Source organism: Piliocolobus tephrosceles, chromosome 14 (genome assembly GCF_002776525.5).
Source record: "Piliocolobus tephrosceles isolate RC106 chromosome 14, ASM277652v3, whole genome shotgun sequence".
Classification (NCBI taxonomy): Eukaryota; Metazoa; Chordata; class Mammalia; order Primates; family Cercopithecidae; genus Piliocolobus; species Piliocolobus tephrosceles.
This window is the reverse complement of record NC_045447.1, coordinates 99,507,761-99,527,529: the sequence shown is the minus strand read 5'-3', so window position 1 is coordinate 99,527,529 and position 19,769 is coordinate 99,507,761. Positions and strand designations below refer to the sequence as shown.

The 19,769-nt window shown below is 35.2% G+C and overlaps 1 protein-coding gene across 3 annotated transcripts in view; it reads left to right on the top strand.

Moving 5' to 3' along the window:
• The window catches only part of AGTPBP1 (ATP/GTP binding protein 1), a 196,008-nt gene that overhangs the window by 62,069 nt on the left and 114,170 nt on the right, over positions 1–19,769 (top strand). For all 3 annotated transcript variants that reach the window (XM_023229531.2, XM_023229533.2, XM_023229532.2), the window contains 5 exons: positions 1,243–1,306; positions 2,039–2,185; positions 7,036–7,167; positions 10,138–10,231; positions 18,878–18,915. In XM_023229531.2, coding sequence (XP_023085299.2) covers positions 1,243–1,306; positions 2,039–2,185; positions 7,036–7,167; positions 10,138–10,231; positions 18,878–18,915 — 475 coding nt within the window. The remainder of the gene's footprint in view (positions 1–1,242; positions 1,307–2,038; positions 2,186–7,035; positions 7,168–10,137; positions 10,232–18,877; positions 18,916–19,769) is intronic.

The window sequence follows — 19,769 nt, the reverse complement described above, 5'->3', positions numbered from 1 at the left end:
GGTCAGGAGATTGAGACCATCTTGACCGGTAAAACCTGGTCTCTACTAAAACCCCGTCTCTACTAAAAAAAAAAAAAAAAAAAATTACCCGGGCGTGGTGGTGGGTGCCTGTAGTCCCAGCTACTCAGGAGGCTGAGGCAGGAGAATGGCGTGAACCCGGGAGGCGGAGCTTGCAGTGAGTTGAGATCGCACCACTGCACTCCAGCCTGGGCATCAGAGAGAGACTCCGTCTCAAAAAAAAAAATTCATTTAGGAAGGGAAGAAAAACCCCTCAAAAACCATGTAAAGGCTATGCACAGTTCTCAGAAAAAGAAACACAGATGTCACTTGAGATTGAGCATTACTTTTAATAAGATAAATAAAACCAAAGTACAATGTTTAAACATTTTCACTTATGAGATAGGTTGTCCAAACTTGGAGAGATAGTCACACCTCTGCATTGCTGATGGGAGTATAAATTATTTCATAGAGAGCAGCTTGGTAATATCTATTAAAATAAAGGCCCATATTCTTTGAACTTGAAATTGTAGGCATTTACCTTACTATACAGATGTTCTTTACCACGTGTAAATATATATCCTTAGTTAAATTTGAAACTTTTAATAGCAAAATATTAAAAGCAACCTAAATATTTCATGGGTAGATGACTGGTTACATAAACAATGGTGATATAGACATATAATGGAATATATCCTGTAGCCCTCAAAAAGAAGAAGCTCTTTATCTATCGATATGTAAAATATCAAGGTACAAAATAGTACCTATAGAGCAATACCGTTCGGAGAAACAAACCTGTATGCACATGTATATTTACATGGATTTGTTTTATATGTGCATATTATCTTTGGCAGAATGCAAAATAAATTGATAACACGATCGTCTTCTGAGAGGGCAGCTAGGTGATTGAGTAGTCACCAGACATACATTGTAGTGCCATTTACATTTTGATTCATTTACTGTTTATTATCTGTTTGGCAGAAAGATGAGAAATTCAAATGACAGATTGATTCTTCTTGTAGTAATGTCGATATTAAGCAAGTAATAACTAAAAATGATTTGTAAAAATTCTTAAAGGCAGAAGGAAACAGACTGAAATGATAAAAGAATAGTGAAAACCTGAATACATTTGTTCCTAAAGAAATTGGAAAGGTCATTTGTAAAATATGGGTAGTTCCCAATGGATTCAAAAGTTTGGGAATCAAAAGTTTACAATGTTTTAATAAAACAAACTATTTATTTCAGAACACAAAAGATCTTCAAACTACACTTAATATCTTAAGCATTCTTGTTGAGCTGGTGTCAGCTGGTAAGTTTTTGTTTCTTTGGTCTAATTTCTGTTTCTAAACAGTGATCAACAATGTATCATATTCACTTTATTTGGAATTTTCTGATACTCTTATAGAGGATATTCTGAGTATTGGAATTTAGAAACTGAAATGTCATACTTTGTTGTTGTTGCTTTATTTTTGGTATCTTTTCAAGTATCCCTCAGACTGCCCCACAGCCATGTATTTCACAGCCTTGAACCTAGAGTTTCAGCATGATTTGTGTTTACCCTTTGTGTTCTATTTTCTAAATGAGATTAAACAAAATATGTTGATGGTATTTGTTTGATTTTATTGATTGATTGAGATGGAGTTTTGCTTTTGTCGCCCAGGCTTGAGTGCAGTGGTGCCATCTCTGCCCACTGCCACCTCTGCCTCCTGGGTTGAAGAGATTCTCCTGCTTCAAACTCCAAGTAGCTGGGATTATAGGTGTGTGCCATGATGCCCGGCTAATTTTTGTATTTTTAGCTGAGACGGGGTTTCACCATGTTGGCTAGGCTGGTCTTGAACTCCTGACCTCAGGTGAATCCGCCTGCCTTCGCCTCCCTAAGTGCTGTGATTACAGGCGTGAGCTACTGCGCCCGGCCGTATTTGTCTGATTTTAGAAGTCATTCTAAAATCATCAGTTTAACCATTTCTTGAATGCTGACAAGTTATGATACCTAATATGGGAGGATTTGTTGTTTCAAATTTTTTTTTTTTTAAATTGTTAGGTGGAGGTCGAAGAGTGAGTTTCTTAGTCACCAAAGGTGGTTCTCAAATACTGTTGCAGTTACTTATGAACGCCAGCAAAGAATCTCCCCCACATGAGGACTTAATGGTACAGATTCATTCTATTCTTGCAAAGATTGGACCAAAAGGTAAGGGATTTCATTTGTATGATTGTTGAATCTAGAACTATTTTTGTAACATGATTCTCTCACCTTGTAACTACTCAGTTTTAAAAAATGTTATTTTAAATTTCTGTGGATACATAGTAATTGTACATGTGTATGGGGGTACACGTGATATTTTGATACAAATGTGTCTGTAATGATCAAATCTGGGCACATGGGGTATCCGTCACCTCAAACATTCATTATTTCTTTGTGTTGGGATCATTCCAAATCTTCTTTTATAGCTATTTTGAAATATATAGTAAATTATTATTAGCTATAGTTGCCCTACTGTGTTACCACTGGATGTTATTCCTTCTATTGAAATGTATTTTTGTATTAACAAAATACAACCTTAACAAACTCGTCTTTATCTCTCGCTCCCCATTACCCTTGGCAGCCTCTGATAACTATTCACTCCTTTTATGAGATCAATTTTTTTAGCTTCCACATATGAAAGAGAACATTGATATTTATCTTTCTGTGCCTGCCTTGTTTCACTTGACATAATGTCCTCCAGTTCCATCCATGTCGCTGCAAATGACAGGATTTCATTCTTTTTTATGGTTGAATAATATTCCATTGTGTAAATAAACCACATTTTCTTTATATATTCATTCATTGATGGACACCTAGGTTGATTCCATACCTTGGCTTTTGTGAATAGTGCAGCAGTAAACATGGGAATGCAGATAGTCTTCATATACTTATTTCCTTCCATTTGGATATATACCCAACATTAGGATTGCTAGATCATCTGGTAATTCTATTTTCAGTTTTTTGGAGAACCCCCATACTGTTTTCCATAGTGGCTGTACTAACTTAGATTCTTGCAAACAGTGTATGAGTGTTCCCCTTACCCCTTATCCTCACCAGCATTTATTGTTTTCTGTCTTCTTGATAACAGCTGTTTTAACTGGGATGAGATGATCTCTCATGATGGTTTTGATTTGCATTTCCCTAATGATTAGTAATGTTGAGCATTTTTATCTATACCCATTGCCCATTTATATGTTTTCTTTTGAGAATATTTATTCAGATCTTTTGCCCATTTAAAAAATCCTTTCTCTCTCTCTCTTTTTTTTTTTTGCTGTTATTTGAGCTCCTTATATATTCTGGTTATTAATCCCCTGTCAGATGAGTAGTCTGTAAGTATTTCCTCCCATTCTGTAAGTTGTCTCTTCACTTTGTTGATTGTTTCCTTTGCTGTTCAGAAGCTTTTTAGCTTGATGTAATCTCATTTGTCAATTTTCGCTTTGGTTACCTATGCTTTCCAGGTCTTACTAAATAAATTTTTACCCAGACTAATGTCCAGAAGCATTTCTCCAATGTTTTCTTATGGAGAGTACTTAATTTTTAAAATCTAAAATGCTACAGCTTTTTCTTAGATTTAGTAATGAAATGCTTTTTTTTTTTTTTAATTTTATTTTGACAGAGTCTCACTGTATTGCCAGGCTGGCGTGCAGTGGTGTGATCTGGGCTTACTTGCAACCTCCGCCTCCTGGGTTCAAGCGATTCTCCTGCCTCAGCCTCCTGAGTAGCTGAGACTACAGGCGCGTGCCACCATGCCCATCTCATTTTTTGTAGTTTTAGTAGAGATGGGGTTTCACCATGTTGACCAGGATGGTCTCAAATTCCAGACCTCATGATCTGCCCACCTTGGACTCCCAAGTGCTGGGATTACAGGCGTGAGCCACCACACCTGGCCGAAATGCTTTTTTATGGTCAATTAGTGACCTGCAAGAACTGAGAATCCAAAATTTATGAGGAATTCTATTGCATGTGGTAGAAAAAAGAAAAATTTTTGGGTCACAAATGTGTCTTGGAGTGTATATGTGCCCTCTCAATGTGTTTCTAAAGGATACATGCAATATGGGTATTGTTGAGGCTAGAAGGAAGGAGTATGGATGGGAATGTTTTGAAGAACATGGAGGTAAAATATGTCACTGCTTTCTTTAATAGTCATATTTGTGCTGCATAGTGTGAATGCTCAGGAAACTTACAATCTTACTTAAGAAGACAAAAATAGAAAAATTATGAGGCCAGTTATTACAACTGTAAGACACGTGAAATATTAAAAAATGCAAATTGGGAAAAATAGAATATAGAACAAAGGAAGAAGTTGATTGAGTTTAGGTTAACTAAGGAAGGCACCCTTTGACTAGAACTCAAGTTCAGTTGTCTCCTTGCCACAAAGATTAAAGTAATTCCTTAAATTATTAGAATTGTGTTTTAAGAGTTTTGCCTTTGGCCGGGCGCAGTGGCTCATGCCTGTAAAATCCCAGCACTTTGAGAGGCCGAGGCAGGCGGATCACGAGGTCAGGAGTTTGAGACCAGCCTGGTCAGCATACTGAAACCCCATCTCTACTAAAAATACAAAAAATTATCCGGGCATGGTGGTGCGCACCTGTAATCCCAGCTACTCAGGAGGCTGAGGCAGGAGAATTGCTTGAACCTGGGAGGTGGAGGTTGCAGTGAGCTGAGATTGTGCCACCGCACTCCAGCCTGGGTGACAGAGTGAGACTCTGTCTCAAAAAGAAAAAAAAGACTTTTGCCTTTGCCTGTGGCATACATGTGAGTTTTAAACTTTGAGTATTTGGCTAAAATGCTTATTGGAAAAAATGAGGATGCATGTGTACATAGTTTGTGTATTTATTAACATACAGATTTCTAGCCTGTCTTTATGTATTGTATAAGTAATTAGTAGTTTTTATAGGTGTTGTTTTAAAGAAAGGAACCCTGAGGTGACTTTAATTTTCTGGGTGTATTAGAAGCTTTAAGACTTAAAGATGTATTTGGTTTATTTAAGGAATATGTTAGCTATCTCTTATTTTTCTTTAGCTCTTGTATTTAAGATCTAAAGACTCCCTTTTGAGATTTTTGTAGAAAATGAAAATGAAAAAATAAGAAAACCATAATTTGGCAGAAAATTAGTTAAAACCCCCTGATTTATTGATGAGTATTGTTGTGCTTTCTCTTCTAATCAGAACTAGAAAACCATAATTTGGCAGAAAATTGGTTAAAACCCCCTGATTTATTGATGAGTATTGTTGTGCTTTCTCTTCTAATCAGAACTAGATTGTCTTCTACTTTTCATGAAATTAAGATATGGATTTTTAAAATAGTTCTTTAATATCCCTTTTAAGTTTTAGTTCATCTTTATTTTCTTTTATATATTCTTTTAAATTTGGGCTATTTCCTTTATGGTTTGCCCTAGTTTCCCATTTTTATGTCATTCAATGACATTATATGGTAATTTTTTGAGTGTTTTTTCTATTCTTTTTATTTTTCTAGTGAGGTAAGATGATTTTCCCTCAGGAATTTTGAGTTATTTTGATTTAAAATTCTTTGTTTGCTGGTCCTATTTACTTTAAGTCTTTTTTTTTTTTTTTTTTTTTTGAGACGGAGTCTTGCTCAGTTGCCCAGGCTAGAGTGCAGTGGCGCGATCTTGGCTCACTACAAGCTCCGCCTCCTGGGTTCACGCCATTCTCCTGCCTCAGCCTCCTGAGTAGCTGGGACTACAGGCGCCCGCCGCCACGCCTGGCTAATTTTTTTTGTATTTTTAGTACAGATGGGGTTTCACCACTTTAGCCAGGCTGGTCTCAATCTCTTGACCTCGTGATCCGCCCGCCTCGGCCTCCCAAAGTGCTGGGATTACAGGCGTGAGCCACTGCACCCAATCTTAAGTCTTTTTTAAAATTCATTTTTATTTGTATTTTTATATAGTGAAGGAGTACAAGTGCAGATTTCTTACATGCGTGTACTGTGTAGTGGGGAAGTCTGGGCATTTAATGTACCCATAACCTGAATAGTGAACATTGTAGCTAACAGGTAATTTTTCAACCTTCACCCCTGACCCACCCTGCCACCGTTTGTATCTGCAATGTCTACTATAAATCTTAACATTTTAAGTTCTTCTTATTTAAATTTTTTTTTACTGTTTTAATCTCTTCATAAGAATAAAAATTAAGAACATCTTTTCTTCCCTTTCTGTGTTAAGAATTATTTCCCTTTAGAAATTTATTTGGTAATGTTTGCCAGATTATTTTCTACATAAGCTGTTCATGTTTTAAATTAATTTTTATTTTTTTACAAGTCAGAAAGGAATATGGTTCATATTAAGTAAGTACCGCTGTAATGGACATTTAGATTTTGTTCCTGTTGACTCTCTGATGGTGTTCTGGGAAATGTGTTGAACTGGACAAATGTATACGTGTAGTAGAGCAGTTCAGTTTTTTTTTTGTGACAGTCTAAGTGTTGGGCTACTCTGGCCTCCATCCTCCTGCCCTATCCCCCTGTGTTTCTTGGTATGTTCTTTCAACTAATGTTTTAAAATAAAAGGGATGTTTTATTTAAAAAATAATACAAATAAGGATTATAGTTTTATTATTTTCAGGCCAACTTTATATTTCATAATATTAATTCACAATATAAATTTAAAATTTACATCACTGATTTATAATATCATCGTTTCATTCAAAACTTACATGTGGGCCAGGCACAGTGGCTCACGCCTGTAATCTCAGCACTTTGGGAGGCCAAGGCGGGTGGATCACTTGAGGTCAGGAGTTTGAGACCAGCCTGACCAACGTGGCGAAAGCCCGTCTCTACTAAAAATCCAAAAATTAACCCTATGTGGTGGTGGGTACCTGTAATCCCAGCTACTCAGGAAGCAGAGGCAGGAGAATTGCTTCAACTTGGGAAGCAGAGGTTGCAGTGAGCTGAGATGGAGCCACTGCACTCCAGCCTGGATGACAGAGCAAGACTCTGTCTCAAAAAAAAAAAAGAAAAGAAAAGTTATACGTGAATAAATTGTCTTTTTTTTTTTTAAACAGATAAAAAATTTGGAGTAAAGGCTAGAATTAATGGGGCTCTGAATATAACCCTGAATTTGGTCAAGCAGAATTTGCAGAATCATCGCTTGGTTCTACCTTGCCTTCAGCTTTTAAGAGTATATTCTGCCAACTGTAAGTATTTAAGTGGCTTTTAGTTGACTCAGTGTTGTAAAGTTACACAAAAAGAATTTTAAAGTGTTGTGATTCTGTAAACCTCTGAAATTTGTGAAAAAGGAAAGAGAAGATTTAATATGGCTCATTTTAACTCTTGACTCCAACCACAACAAAAGTGATGTGGGGTAAGGTTAAGTTGGGCTGTGCATGGTGGCTCATGCCTGTAATCCTAGTACTTTGGGAGGCCAAGGCGGGCGAATCACCTGAGGTCAGGAGTTCAAGACCAGCATGGCGAAACCCCGTCTCTATTAAAAATACAAAAATCAGCCGGGCATGGTGGTGGGCACCTATAATCCTGACTATTCGGGAAGCTGAGGTAGGAGAATCGTTTGAACCTAGGAAGTGGAGGTTGCAATGAGTTGAAATTGTGCCATTGCACTCCAGCCTGGGTGACAGAGCAAGATTCCATTTCAACAACAACAACAAAAGAAGAAGATTAAGTTGATAAAACCTTGAGCATTCTAACTAATTTCCCCAGTTTATAAAGGATAGGAGTGACGAAGATGGGTAGGCAGCCTGTATGTGGAAGAATATGAGGGTATTGGCCACTGGAAAAACTCCTGCGCCTCTTTGGACTGTCACAGATGAGAGGAAAGCAGAAAAGGAAGGGATGCAGTAGCATGGTCACCTGGAGCTAATTCTCCTCAGCAATCAATAGGGAAGTAGCAGAACTGAAAATAACTAGTATGGGAACCTCTGAGGAAGCTAGAGAGAAGAGGGATCACAGAGAGATAGATTCAGATAAAATGTCTTCCGGAACACGCACTCACTAACATGAGGTTCCACACCATGAGGTATGGATTTTTTTTCTATTCTCTGATTGCAGAATTGAAGTGGTTAATGAAAGAACCTAAGATTGAATTGCAGAATATATGTTATTGCAGAATATCATTGCAAAATAATGATAGAGTGCTAGATATGTGTGTATATTGCATATATACATGTATGTAATATAGAAACATACATAAGCTTACGTATATGTCTCTGTGTGTGTCTATCAGTACCTTTAAAATATGGCTAAAGGTGTGCTCTGTGGAAAACAGCTTAGAACACTTAAATAACTCTTAGGTAATTAAAAAGAACATAAGGAAATAAATGAATTAGATACCTAAGAGAAATAAACACCAGGAAAGTCAAGAAATGAAATAGTAAAGGGAAAATGAAAAATATGCATTAGAAAATAGAAAAGGAGTTGATTAAAAAAAACAACAACAACACTGTATTGGATTAAAAATAAAATAGGCTGGTACAGTGGCACATGGCTGTAATCCCAGCACTTTGGAAGCTAGGCAGAAGGACCACTCGAGGCCAGGAGTTTGCAACCAGCCCAAGCAATATAGTGAGGTGCCATTTCTACAAAAAATGGAAAAAATTGGCTGGTTGTGGTGATGTGTGCCTGCGGTCTCCGCTACTCAGGAGGCTAAAGTGGGAGGATTTCTTGAGCCCAGGAGATTGAGGCTGCAGTGAGCCAAGACTGCACCACTGCACTCCAGCTTGGGCAACACAGCAAGACACTATCTTGAAAAAAACAACAATGCAACAAAAACCCCCAAATGTAAAATATATAACAACTAAACTACCAAATACTCCAGTCAAGGTAAAAGGAATACAGTAGAGACATGAAATTAGAAGGGATAATGGAGTAATAAACAGATAAGAGAAAATTAAGATCATCCTACGAAATATTAGGAGCTACATTTTTGGTGGCATTTTATTGGATTAACCAGTAGAAGGCTAGCAAATGGCTTATCTATAATTTAAAAATTGTTTATTAAACAATTTTCTTTTAGAGACAGGGTCTTGCTATATATCTCAGACTGGCTTTGAACTCCTGGCCTTAAGCAGTCCTCCTGCTTCAGCCTCCCAAGCAGCTGGGACTACAGGCACATGCCACTGTGCCTGGTTCTACAATATATTTAATAACATTTGTTCAGAATTAAAAATGTTAAGCACAGTTTTCTGGTTAGGTAATTATTTGCATATTCCATATTAAACACTGAAATTGTTTCATCTTTTTCCCTGCTACTCTTGCTTTAATTAAAGTCCTTATTACCTGTTACCTAGACCATAGTCTCCTAATGTATCTTTCAAAACCAGCTTCCCCAGAGTTCTTTGAATTCTGACCTGTTTATTTAAAATGCACATCTGATTTGTTGTTCCTTTTGGGTGATTCCCCATAGTCAAAAGAATTAACAACTTCTACGGCCCTTCATAATTTGTTTCTCACCTTCTTTTTCCACCTCATCTTCCTATTTGTGTATCTTTGTTTGATACTCTGTGTTTAACAATATGTAACTGCTCACATGGTGATGTTCATTGTCTTCGTTCTGTTGTTTGTATCATTCCTGTGTCCAGAGCCACATCTACCGCTTTACCTCAACTCCTGTCCTAGCTAATGCCTACTCACTTTTAAAGACTGAGCCTAGGCATCGTTTTCTCCAGAAATGTCTGTGTCTCACTCTGAATTAGGAACTTCTCAGTGGTGTAATCCAAATAGTCTACAATTCTTAATCAATTTTGAAAGTAATTTAGTAATTATTTGTTTATTGTTTCTGTCATTCTCTCTACACTTTGTTCTTTGAGGTCAGAGACTATTCTTGTTTTGGAATCCCCATAACCTGGTGTTCAGTGAGGTTCACTAAATTTATTAGAGAAGTATGGAGTAACTGAAGAATTTGTTTATAATAGTTTTTTTTTTTTTTTTTTTTTGCATATAACTTGTTTCAGAATTTCCCTGCACTTTCCCTAACAAAGCAAAAACAAAAAACACTATTTCTTCATGTGGTTAGCTTAGATGGACTTTAAAAGTGGCTTGAGTTGACGTTTACTAAACAATTTGTATATGTTTTTAGCTATGTATCACTAAGTGTACACATTTTTGGTTGTCAAAGCTTAAAATAATTTCGCATCTCTTTCTCCCTCTCTCAGCTGTGAATTCAGTATCCTTAGGGAAAAATGGAGTTGTGGAACTGATGTTTAAAATCATTGGACCATTTAGTAAGAAGAATTCCAGTCTTATAAAGTGAGTAAATGTTTTGAATGTAAACATAGGTATAACCTTTGTTACTCTGGGCCTCATTATCTTGATATGTACAATGAGCAGGTTGAATTAAATTGTCTCCAGGGTTATTTCATTTCTCAGTTCTTAATGATTTTATCATGATAAAGATTTTCTTTAGTATACAATTTAATCTTCACAAGTATATCAAAACTGGACAGTTTTGAATTCATTGAATATAATGTTTATAGTAACTGAGACTGAACATTTCTAGGTACAGTAAAAGGAAGAAAGATTATCTATAGAGTATTCATTCAGAAACATTTATTGAGTGCCTACTATATTTCTCACCCAATTTTACAATCTTGTAATGACTTCTTCATTCTTGTGAATACCTGAACAATCTTAAATTGATGTATTTCTATTTTGTCAAAATCATGTCATTCTTTTCCCCATCCATAGATGTGTGTGTTTATATATACATATGTATGTATGTATATATGTATGCATTTTTATTCATTCCTAGGCCTTTCAGCCTCAGAAAATGAAAGCCATGTCTCATTTATTGGTTACAGTTTAATATTTTCTTAAACCATTTTAGAGGTCTTTCTTTAAAATTTTTTTTATTGTGGAATTTTAAAAATATACATAAAATAGAGTTTATATTATATTAAACTAATTATATTGAGTTATATTAATTACTTATTGTGTTTAACAATTCTGAACATTCCACCATTTTTGTTTCATTTATTTCCACTCCACACTTTTGTTTGTTTGTTTTTCCTGGGGTACTTTTAAGAAATCTCAGGTGTTTTATATGTATAGAAATGTGTGTATTTCTATAAGCAGATCCTAGATATTTTCTCTTGGATTATTTTCTTTGAATATTATTTATTTTCTAAATACCTCAGTATATAATTCTACTAAATAAGGACTTAAAAATAACCAGAATACTACAATCATAGCCAATAAAATTATTAATTTCTTTTTTTTTTTTTTTTTTGAGATGGAGTCTCACTCTGTTGCCCAGGCTGGAGTGCATTGGCGTGATCATGGCTCACTCTAGCCTTAAATTCCTAGGCTCAAGTGATCCTCCACTTCTCTCTCCTGATACTTTCTTAATACAATCTAAAATCTAGTCTGTGTTTGGTTTTCTTCAGTTGTTTCAAAATAGCCCTTTTTTAGTTGGTTGGTTTGACTCAGAATCCAAACAAGATACATACATTATTCTTCATTATATTTAGGAAATTTCCACACCTACACAAATGTAGAGAGGATAAGATAATGAACTCTGATGTACCTATTACCCAGTTTTACTGTCAAAAATCTGTCATTTTAATTACATTTTCCTTTTCTGTTTTTCTTTTTTCCAAGCGTATTTTAAAGCAGATATCAGCCATTATATCTGGTATTTTCTGATTATGTAAGAAATGCCCCCCCCCTTTTTTTTTTTTACAGTTGGCTTGCTTGTTCAGGGTCTCAATTAAGTTATATTTGATTGTTATGTCTCATAATCTTGTGAAATCAAAAAAAGTCTTCCTATTTTTTGGTTTCGTTTTATGTGATGAAGGACTTGAGTGATAGGTCTTTTAAAATGTCCCATGTTCTGGCTTACACTGACTATATCCTGGAGTAACTTAACATATGAGTATATCCCTTACATTTTCTATATACTGATAAAACTGTGGCTTGATTAGATTTGGGATTTTGTTTTGTTTTTTTTAGGTCAAAAATATTTCATCGGTGGAGCTGGCAACTTTGTTTTATGTCACTTAAGATCATTGAGTTGAGGTGATCTATCCGTTAGAAATGTCCCCATCCACTTTTCAGTTAGTGATTTAGCAGTCATTCATGACATTGCCTATATCTGTTATTTCATTAGTGGTTGGAAAATAATAACTTATCTAATTTTATTTCTTTCCTGTGTTTATTAGCTGTGAATCTTTTGAAATGCAGAACTTGTCCACATGAACTATTTGATTAGATTTTACTCTTAAACAAATAGGCTTCAGGACATTTCCAGTGTTTTCACCCCTTCTTAATAAGGGTCAAATATTTTAAAATATTTTGGGAACTTACTTGCACATATAATTATTTATTAAATATCATCTGGTGGGATGACAGCATAGTTACAGCTGCGTAAGAACTATACACAATCCCAGACTATCTGATGAAATGTAACAAAGCAAACAAAATGTATCACAATCAGTAACACAGAATATTAGCGTCTTACGGTGGTTTAGAGTGGGCTATGCAGGCAGACGGACTTGGATTTGCATGTTGGCTCTATCATTTACTGTCCCTAGGATGCAAGTAAGTTACTTAATTTATTATGCCCCAGTTTCCTGTCTGCAAAATGGTAATAATATTAGCACCTCTATTATAAGATGGTAATGAAATGATTCCTATAATTAGCACAATGCCTGTATTAATGTAACACAGTTTAGGTAAGCAATGTAGTAGTGTGTGTATGAATGACTCCTAGGTAACACTAAAAGTGCATTCTTTATGCTTTCATTTATATGCTGTTTTCCCCTTTAATCGGTACGGCATTTTAAAATTTATTTTTTGTATAATGTCCATGATCTCCTACTTAAGATGTACTTTATGCTCTATTATAACCAAGTTATCAAATCTAATATAAAATGTTCCCAGGGGAAATGAAATGGAGCATTTCAAAAGGATCTTTATAATATACCACATAGGGTATATCCAAAACCTTATAGAAATCAGTGGATCTAAAACATCAGAGAAAAGATGAATTATTCATTATTTTTCTATTTCTACTTTAAAAAGAAAAACCTATCTTTTACTTTATTTTTACTTTAAAAAGAACAAGTCATTCATTGACCAAACTTGCTATATCTTGATCTCTTATCATTTTTAGTAATCTGAGGGTCTCTCCTCTAATTAACTAAAAACCTCAGACATCTAGAACTTTCTGTTGTATTTCTTCCTCCCTTTAAAGAGTGCTCCACATTTAATGGGAAGAAGATTGAGGAAGAGTTATATTTGAAGGCTTATGCTTCCTCTCCTTTTAAATTTTAGGTTTTGGATTTAAAGCTATTAATCTAGAAGGAAGCAACTCAGGAGGTTATTTTAACTGTATCTTTTTGAGTTTCCCCATAGGTTTGGAAGTCATTGCAAGGACTGCCCTACAACTGAAAGTAGATGTCACTTCATTAGTACCTGGGGACTTAAGCGTTTTTCCTTCACATCTCCTAAATCTAAGCCACAGACTACTTTTTGAATTATTGTTGCTTGTAGTATTCTTTGTGGAGATATGAAGACTGGAAAAATATATGAGGAAGTATAAATTATTTATACTGAGAAATTTTAATTAATATAATACAAACTATGCATTTCAATAAATCTAATATTTTACAATTCTTTTGGAACAATTTACTCTGACTTATAAATGTTATAGAATTTCAGCAATTTCTTTGTGGTAAAGTTCTAAAAATAACTCTTAAATAACATTTGGTAAAAATTTACAGATGACTTTGCACCAAACTTGACTATGTCTTTTAATATACTGGAAATAAGAAACAAACACAATGGGCACTGCCATCCGAAAGAACTGGGTTCATATCCCAGCTTTCCAGTGTTGAAAAATAAACAGCAACAGAAAAAAAAAAAATGTTGTATTTCAGGATTAGAAACTGTCAGAAGCACTTTTATTTGGTTTAAACAGTTGTAAACAACTGCCAGTAGGGAGAGTTTCTGAAAGTACACTAAGATTTTTACAATGTTGAATAAAGAATTAGCTGTAGAAAGGAAAGTCTTGTGAGTTCATGGTAAGCGATTGCATGTAAGTTATTGCGTTAGTTTTCTAGGGCTCTCATAACAAAGTCCACACCCTGAGTGGCTCAAAACAACAGACATTTATTGTTTTATAGTTCCAGAGCCTAGAAGTCCAAAATCAACTTGTCAGCAGGGCCGTGCCCCCTCTGAAACCTGTAAGGGAGCATCCTTGCTTCTAGCTTCTGGTGGTTTGCTGGCAGTCTTGGGTGTTCCTAGGCTTGCAGCCGTAGCATTTCGGTTTTTGCCTCCCTCAACACGTGGCACTCTCCTCTTTTGTGTCTGTCTTTGCATTGTCTTCTCTCTCCTTATAACACCACCAGTCTGTTGTATTAAGGGCCCGCCTACTCCAGTATGACCTTGCCTTAACCAGTTACATTTGCATTGACCATGTTTTCCAATAAGGTCATATTTGGAGTATTGGGGATTGGGACTTCAACATATCTCTTTGGACGTAATTCACCCCATAACAGTGATTTAACTGCATGTACTTAGCAGTAAGCACAATTTGTGATCTTTCACTGTGTTCTATGTTAGCTGTGTCTTACCTTTGCATAGTTTGCATAGTCTTTCACAAAACTTGACTTCTATGTATATACGTAGAAGTTAATGTTTTTGGTGGATCATGGTAGTCTCTAATAAAAGTTGACAAAGAAGCCTTCTTAGTAATGGTAAGAACTACATTGAATGGTAAGTGGAGTCTGCTACTTACTGTAGATAATACATGTAATGCAGTGAGTCTTGAGACCTTCTTAACATGATCAATCAGCAGATTGTTTAGTGCCTTGGGGAGGAAATATTTTGTCTCAGCTTTCTTAATCACTTTTTAAATAGAAGGGATTTATAACATATAGAAAGTAAACAGAGTAACCGTAGGAAGAGGGGTTTACTTAGTTTCTCTTATATTACATTGACTTGTTTTTAAAAATACATTTCTGAGATGTAGTTGACATGATAAAATCTATACATTCAAAGTGTACAATTTGATGAGAATGAACATATAGGCTGAGCTAAAGCCTTTAGGCTTGGTAGGCACAGTACTTCTAGGGTCCCATAAAAATGTTTTAATTTCTTTAAAAGTCATATAAAAAATGAACTTTTAGAAGAAAGTGTTTTCCTTTGTGATATTAGTGCATTCATCTTTATACCAACACCAACATGGTTGTAAAATGCTGTATGAATTTTAAATACTTTTTTGAAGGCAGGGGCCTATGAAGGCAAAGAAGTCGTCCGGAGCCCATGAAAATCGTAATGTGATCCTGGCTAAACCTGTGAAAAACTGTCACCACATCAAGCTAACATCTCCATCACCCCCAGAGCTTTATTGTGCCCCTTGGTAGTTCTTCCCTTGCATCTCTCCTTTGGCCCTAGCGGTTATGGCTGTGATTTCTATTACTGTAGATTTGGTTACATATACGTTCAGGAATTTTATATAAATGGAATCATAGTGTGTGTACTCTTTTTCATGGTGGGGTGGATCTGGCTTCTTCCATGTATCATGATTATAGATTCACTTATGTTGCATGTATCAAAAATTTATTCCTTTTTATTGTTGAGTAGTAGTCACAGTTATATGGCTGTATTGTAATTTGTTTATCCATTCACCTACTAATGGACATTTGGGTTGTTATTAGTTTTTGACTGTTACAAATATATATAAAGCTGCTGTGAATGTTTATTGGGATATATAAGCATTCACAGACTTTTTATGGTCATATATTTTTTATTTCTGCTGAATAGATATCTAGGAGTGGAATGGCTGGATCAGTTGGTAGCTTTTCAAAAAAACTGCCTTTCTGCAGTATGTTAAATCTTTCCTCTGCTTGAACACGTGGAGTACTATTGTGATAAGTGTTTTAATGTTTTCTTTTTTTCTTTTTTTTGGAGACGGAGTCTCACTCTGTCGCCCAGGCTGGAGTGCAGTGACTGAATCTCAGCTCACTGCAAGCTCCGCCCCCCGGGTTCACGCCATTCTCCTGCCTCAGCCTCCCAAGTAGCTGGGACTACAGGCGCCCGCCACCTTGCCTGGCTAGTTTTTTGTATTTTTTAGTAGAGACGGGGTTTCACCGTATTAGCCAGGATGGTCTCGATCTCCTGACCTCGTGATCCGCCCGTCTCAGCCTCCCAAAGTGCTGGGATTACAGGCTTGAGCCACTGCGCCCGGCCGTGTTTTAATGTTTTCTAATGTTTATGTCACATCTAGGTCTGTTTCAATTTTTTTTTTCATCATTGTGGGTCTTTTTTTCCTTGCTTTTTGCATACTTGATAATTTTTGAGTGCCAGTCATTGTGAATTTCACCTAGTTGAGTGCTGGATATTTTTGTATTTCTATATTCTTGAGGTTTGTTCTGGGTTGTGGTTAAATTAGTTGGAAATAGTTTGATCTGTAAATGTCTTTTCACTTTTGTTAAAAGGGATCAAAGCACTGTTTAGGACTGATTATTCCCCACTACTGAGGCAGAATCCTTAGGAGCACTCTACTCAATGAATTATGAGGATTTCCAGTGCAATTGGTGGGAAGAGGCACAGTTCTCAGACCTGTGTGAATACTGAATGTGGTTCTCCAGTCCTTTTGGATGGCTTTTCCCCGTCCTTAGTAGTTACTTCACACACGTGTGCTGATCAGTACTTTGCTGACTATTCCAACACAACTCGCTGAAAATCCCTGAGCCATTCTTTTTGTACAGCTCTCATTTTCTGATATTCTGCCCTGTGAACTCGACTTGACCTCGCTGGACCCTCTGTGTCCTCAATCAGGGAGTTCATGTGCTCAACTTTTGGGATCTGCCAGACTCTCCCTAGGTTCCATCTCCCTGTGCTGTGGGTTGGTCACTTTCTCAAGGCGTAGTAAGCTGGGGCAATTGTAGGGCCCATCTCATTTTTGCCATTTCTGTGGATCTTTATCTTTCATTGCTTGATATCCAGTGTCTTAAACAGTCATTCCATTTTGTCCATAAAAAAAAATTACATCAAATGAGAGGATACATCCGGTTTCTGTTACTCCATCTTGTCTGGAAGTGAAAGTTCAGATAGCCTTCTCAAAGGGAGACTGACATTTCTGATTTCATAATTTCCTTTCTTAACAAGAGAATTACATTCTTCATTTTCTGTTACATTGAGATTTTATGTGGCCCTAGGCCTGTTATATTTCAGTTCTGTGGAACAAAATTGTTTTAAGAAGGAAACTAGAAAACATATATAAAGCACCTGTAACAGTGTCTGGCATTTGTCAGGTCTTGTGAAGTAGTTTTCTTTTCCATTTTAATTTTTATAAATCACAGTCTTATATGGAATATTCATTTAGTTTTGTGTTTAATTTTGACGAATTTAAAAGCCATCCTTATTCTCATAGTTTTATATTCTCCTGTACATATTATTGCTTAAGTGTAAAAGTATGGAAAGTTTCTTACTGATAATTCAATGCAATGAAAATGTAATACAAAATTTTATAATGTTTATCTTTAACTCACCAACACTTCACATTGTTTTGAGGAAGTTACAGGTATGAATTTACTTATTATTTTACAAACATTATTATAAAGATTTACATGGTTGCTTTATTTTTGTCAGTAAATGAAAGTGTAGCCATTAAGAACTTCCTCTTACTGGGCATTTGTTGAGCACTTACTGTGTGCCTAGTCCTGGATTATTGTTTCAGATTTTGCTATGAACTTTACCTACCCATCTTAAGTCTTGTAATCTGTTATGCTCTTTATCTTTACCTACACCTAGTCTTGCTGCTTTCCTTTTACTGCTGATATATGCAACTTTTACTTTATTACCTCCTTTTTGTTTTTAATTTCTTGAGCAGTTTTTTCATAGGTGTGCTCTTTTATTACATTATGTAGATTGTAAAATTATCTGTGGAAGAGATAAGTTTGTTTTCTAATTTTATAACCATGAAGAACTTGCTACTGTGGTTATCAAGTAGGCATTCAACAAATGCTTAATGGTGAGTGAAATGATTGTTTCATAATATACATAATTTTAATGCAAATTAATTGTAATTGTTGATGTATTACCAAGAGGTACCATAATATGTGCCTTACATTTTAAAATTTACTGAAATTAAGTGCCATTAATTCAGTAACTGATTAAAAATAAGTGATTTGAATTACAGGTTTTCCATGGTGATATTATGTGTATTTTTACAGCTGATTAATGGCAGTTGATTTCACTGTGTGTGACTATTTATGTTCAAATACAATTTAAATACTTTCGATTTTGGCGGTGATTGCTTTGTCCTCTAAGGGACAGTAAGAGTTTTTGAGATATTAATTAGGCTTCTTATTCATCTTGGTGCGTCATAGCTGAAAAATAGTAAGGGCTTATACTTCTCCCCAACTTTCAAGTTCCAAAATATTTTTCCTTTGTTATGGCCTTAAATAGGAGGATATATACCTCGATAGAACAGAAATAACTTTGAAGTCAGAAAGTTACAATATCTATAGAATTTTGTTGTTATGAACTCGTGTTAAGATTTGTTTTTAATTCCTTTGCAAGTCACGGCGTATGATTTTTAATAGTGTGGTTCCTTTGTTAACTCTCAGGTCAGATACAGAGGCTGATGAATGATTCTGTTCATCTAACTTCTGGCAAAAACTTAGACATTGTTAATTTCCTTCTTTTTCTTTCTCAAAACATTTGTTTGGTTCCCACCTATTGATATTTCAATCTTTTTCATATCCAATTTTAAACTGAAGAGAGAGATGCATACAGAGAAGTACCATGTGTAATTAACTTAAACAAGAATAAACTTTGGAATAGATAATAGAATAATGACTTATTGAAAAAGATTGTATGAATTTACTATTGTAGATTAATTTTACTAGTTTTGTTGTTGTTTGTGTTTTCTTGTTGTGTTGACAGGGTTGCTTTAGACACTCTTGCTGCATTGCTAAAATCAAGTAAGTTTTTACATACTAGAAATACTAGATACTATTTTTCTGAGAATTCTATTTACTATGTTAAAGAGACTGGAAATGTGGATTTAGACTATAGTAATAAAGCTGGTTTATAATATTCTAATGTCAAAATTGATTTTTCCTTTTAGCGTAGTTGCTATGCATCATAACTAATGCCATATTATGTTTTTTGAGCTATAATTTATTTAGTACATTTGTATAATTTAGTCAAGCACATTGATTTCTTATTTCTCAGTAATTTAGATAACATTACGATCCATTAGTAGAGGAAAATATATAAGTACCATGTTTTGAAAGTAAAGCTAACGTGGTATTGAACTTTTACTATAAGAAATATCTTTAACAACTACTATCTCTGATTTTGTGAGTAACTTAGAACCCTACAAATTTTATTTCTATCATAAATGTGAGTTTACATAACATTTAGAAAATGTGACAATATACATTTACAGCCTAATTCATTTACAAAATAAAGTACTGTTTTCCTTATCAGAATTGAAGCATTGGAGTAGATATGGCTTATGCTTTTGGAGAGTAATTGTCTGTACTTATATATATTGTTTCTCTCCAAGATACTGAGTATCTTTATTTTAAATATTTTTTTATTGGGCTTCAGGGGTCTATTGGTTGATTAAATATTTTGCTTAATCACAGTAACATTTGGTCTTAACAATCTGTGTTGGTAGCTGGGTGACTTTTATATGTCCCCACCACACTCCACCCTCCACAAAGGAAACATAAGTAACAGCTAGCTCATCAAGAACTGTCTGTCAGGGGTGAGACCAACTTGCCCTTACATTTGAATTACCAGAATTCTTTTTTTTTTTTTAAATAAT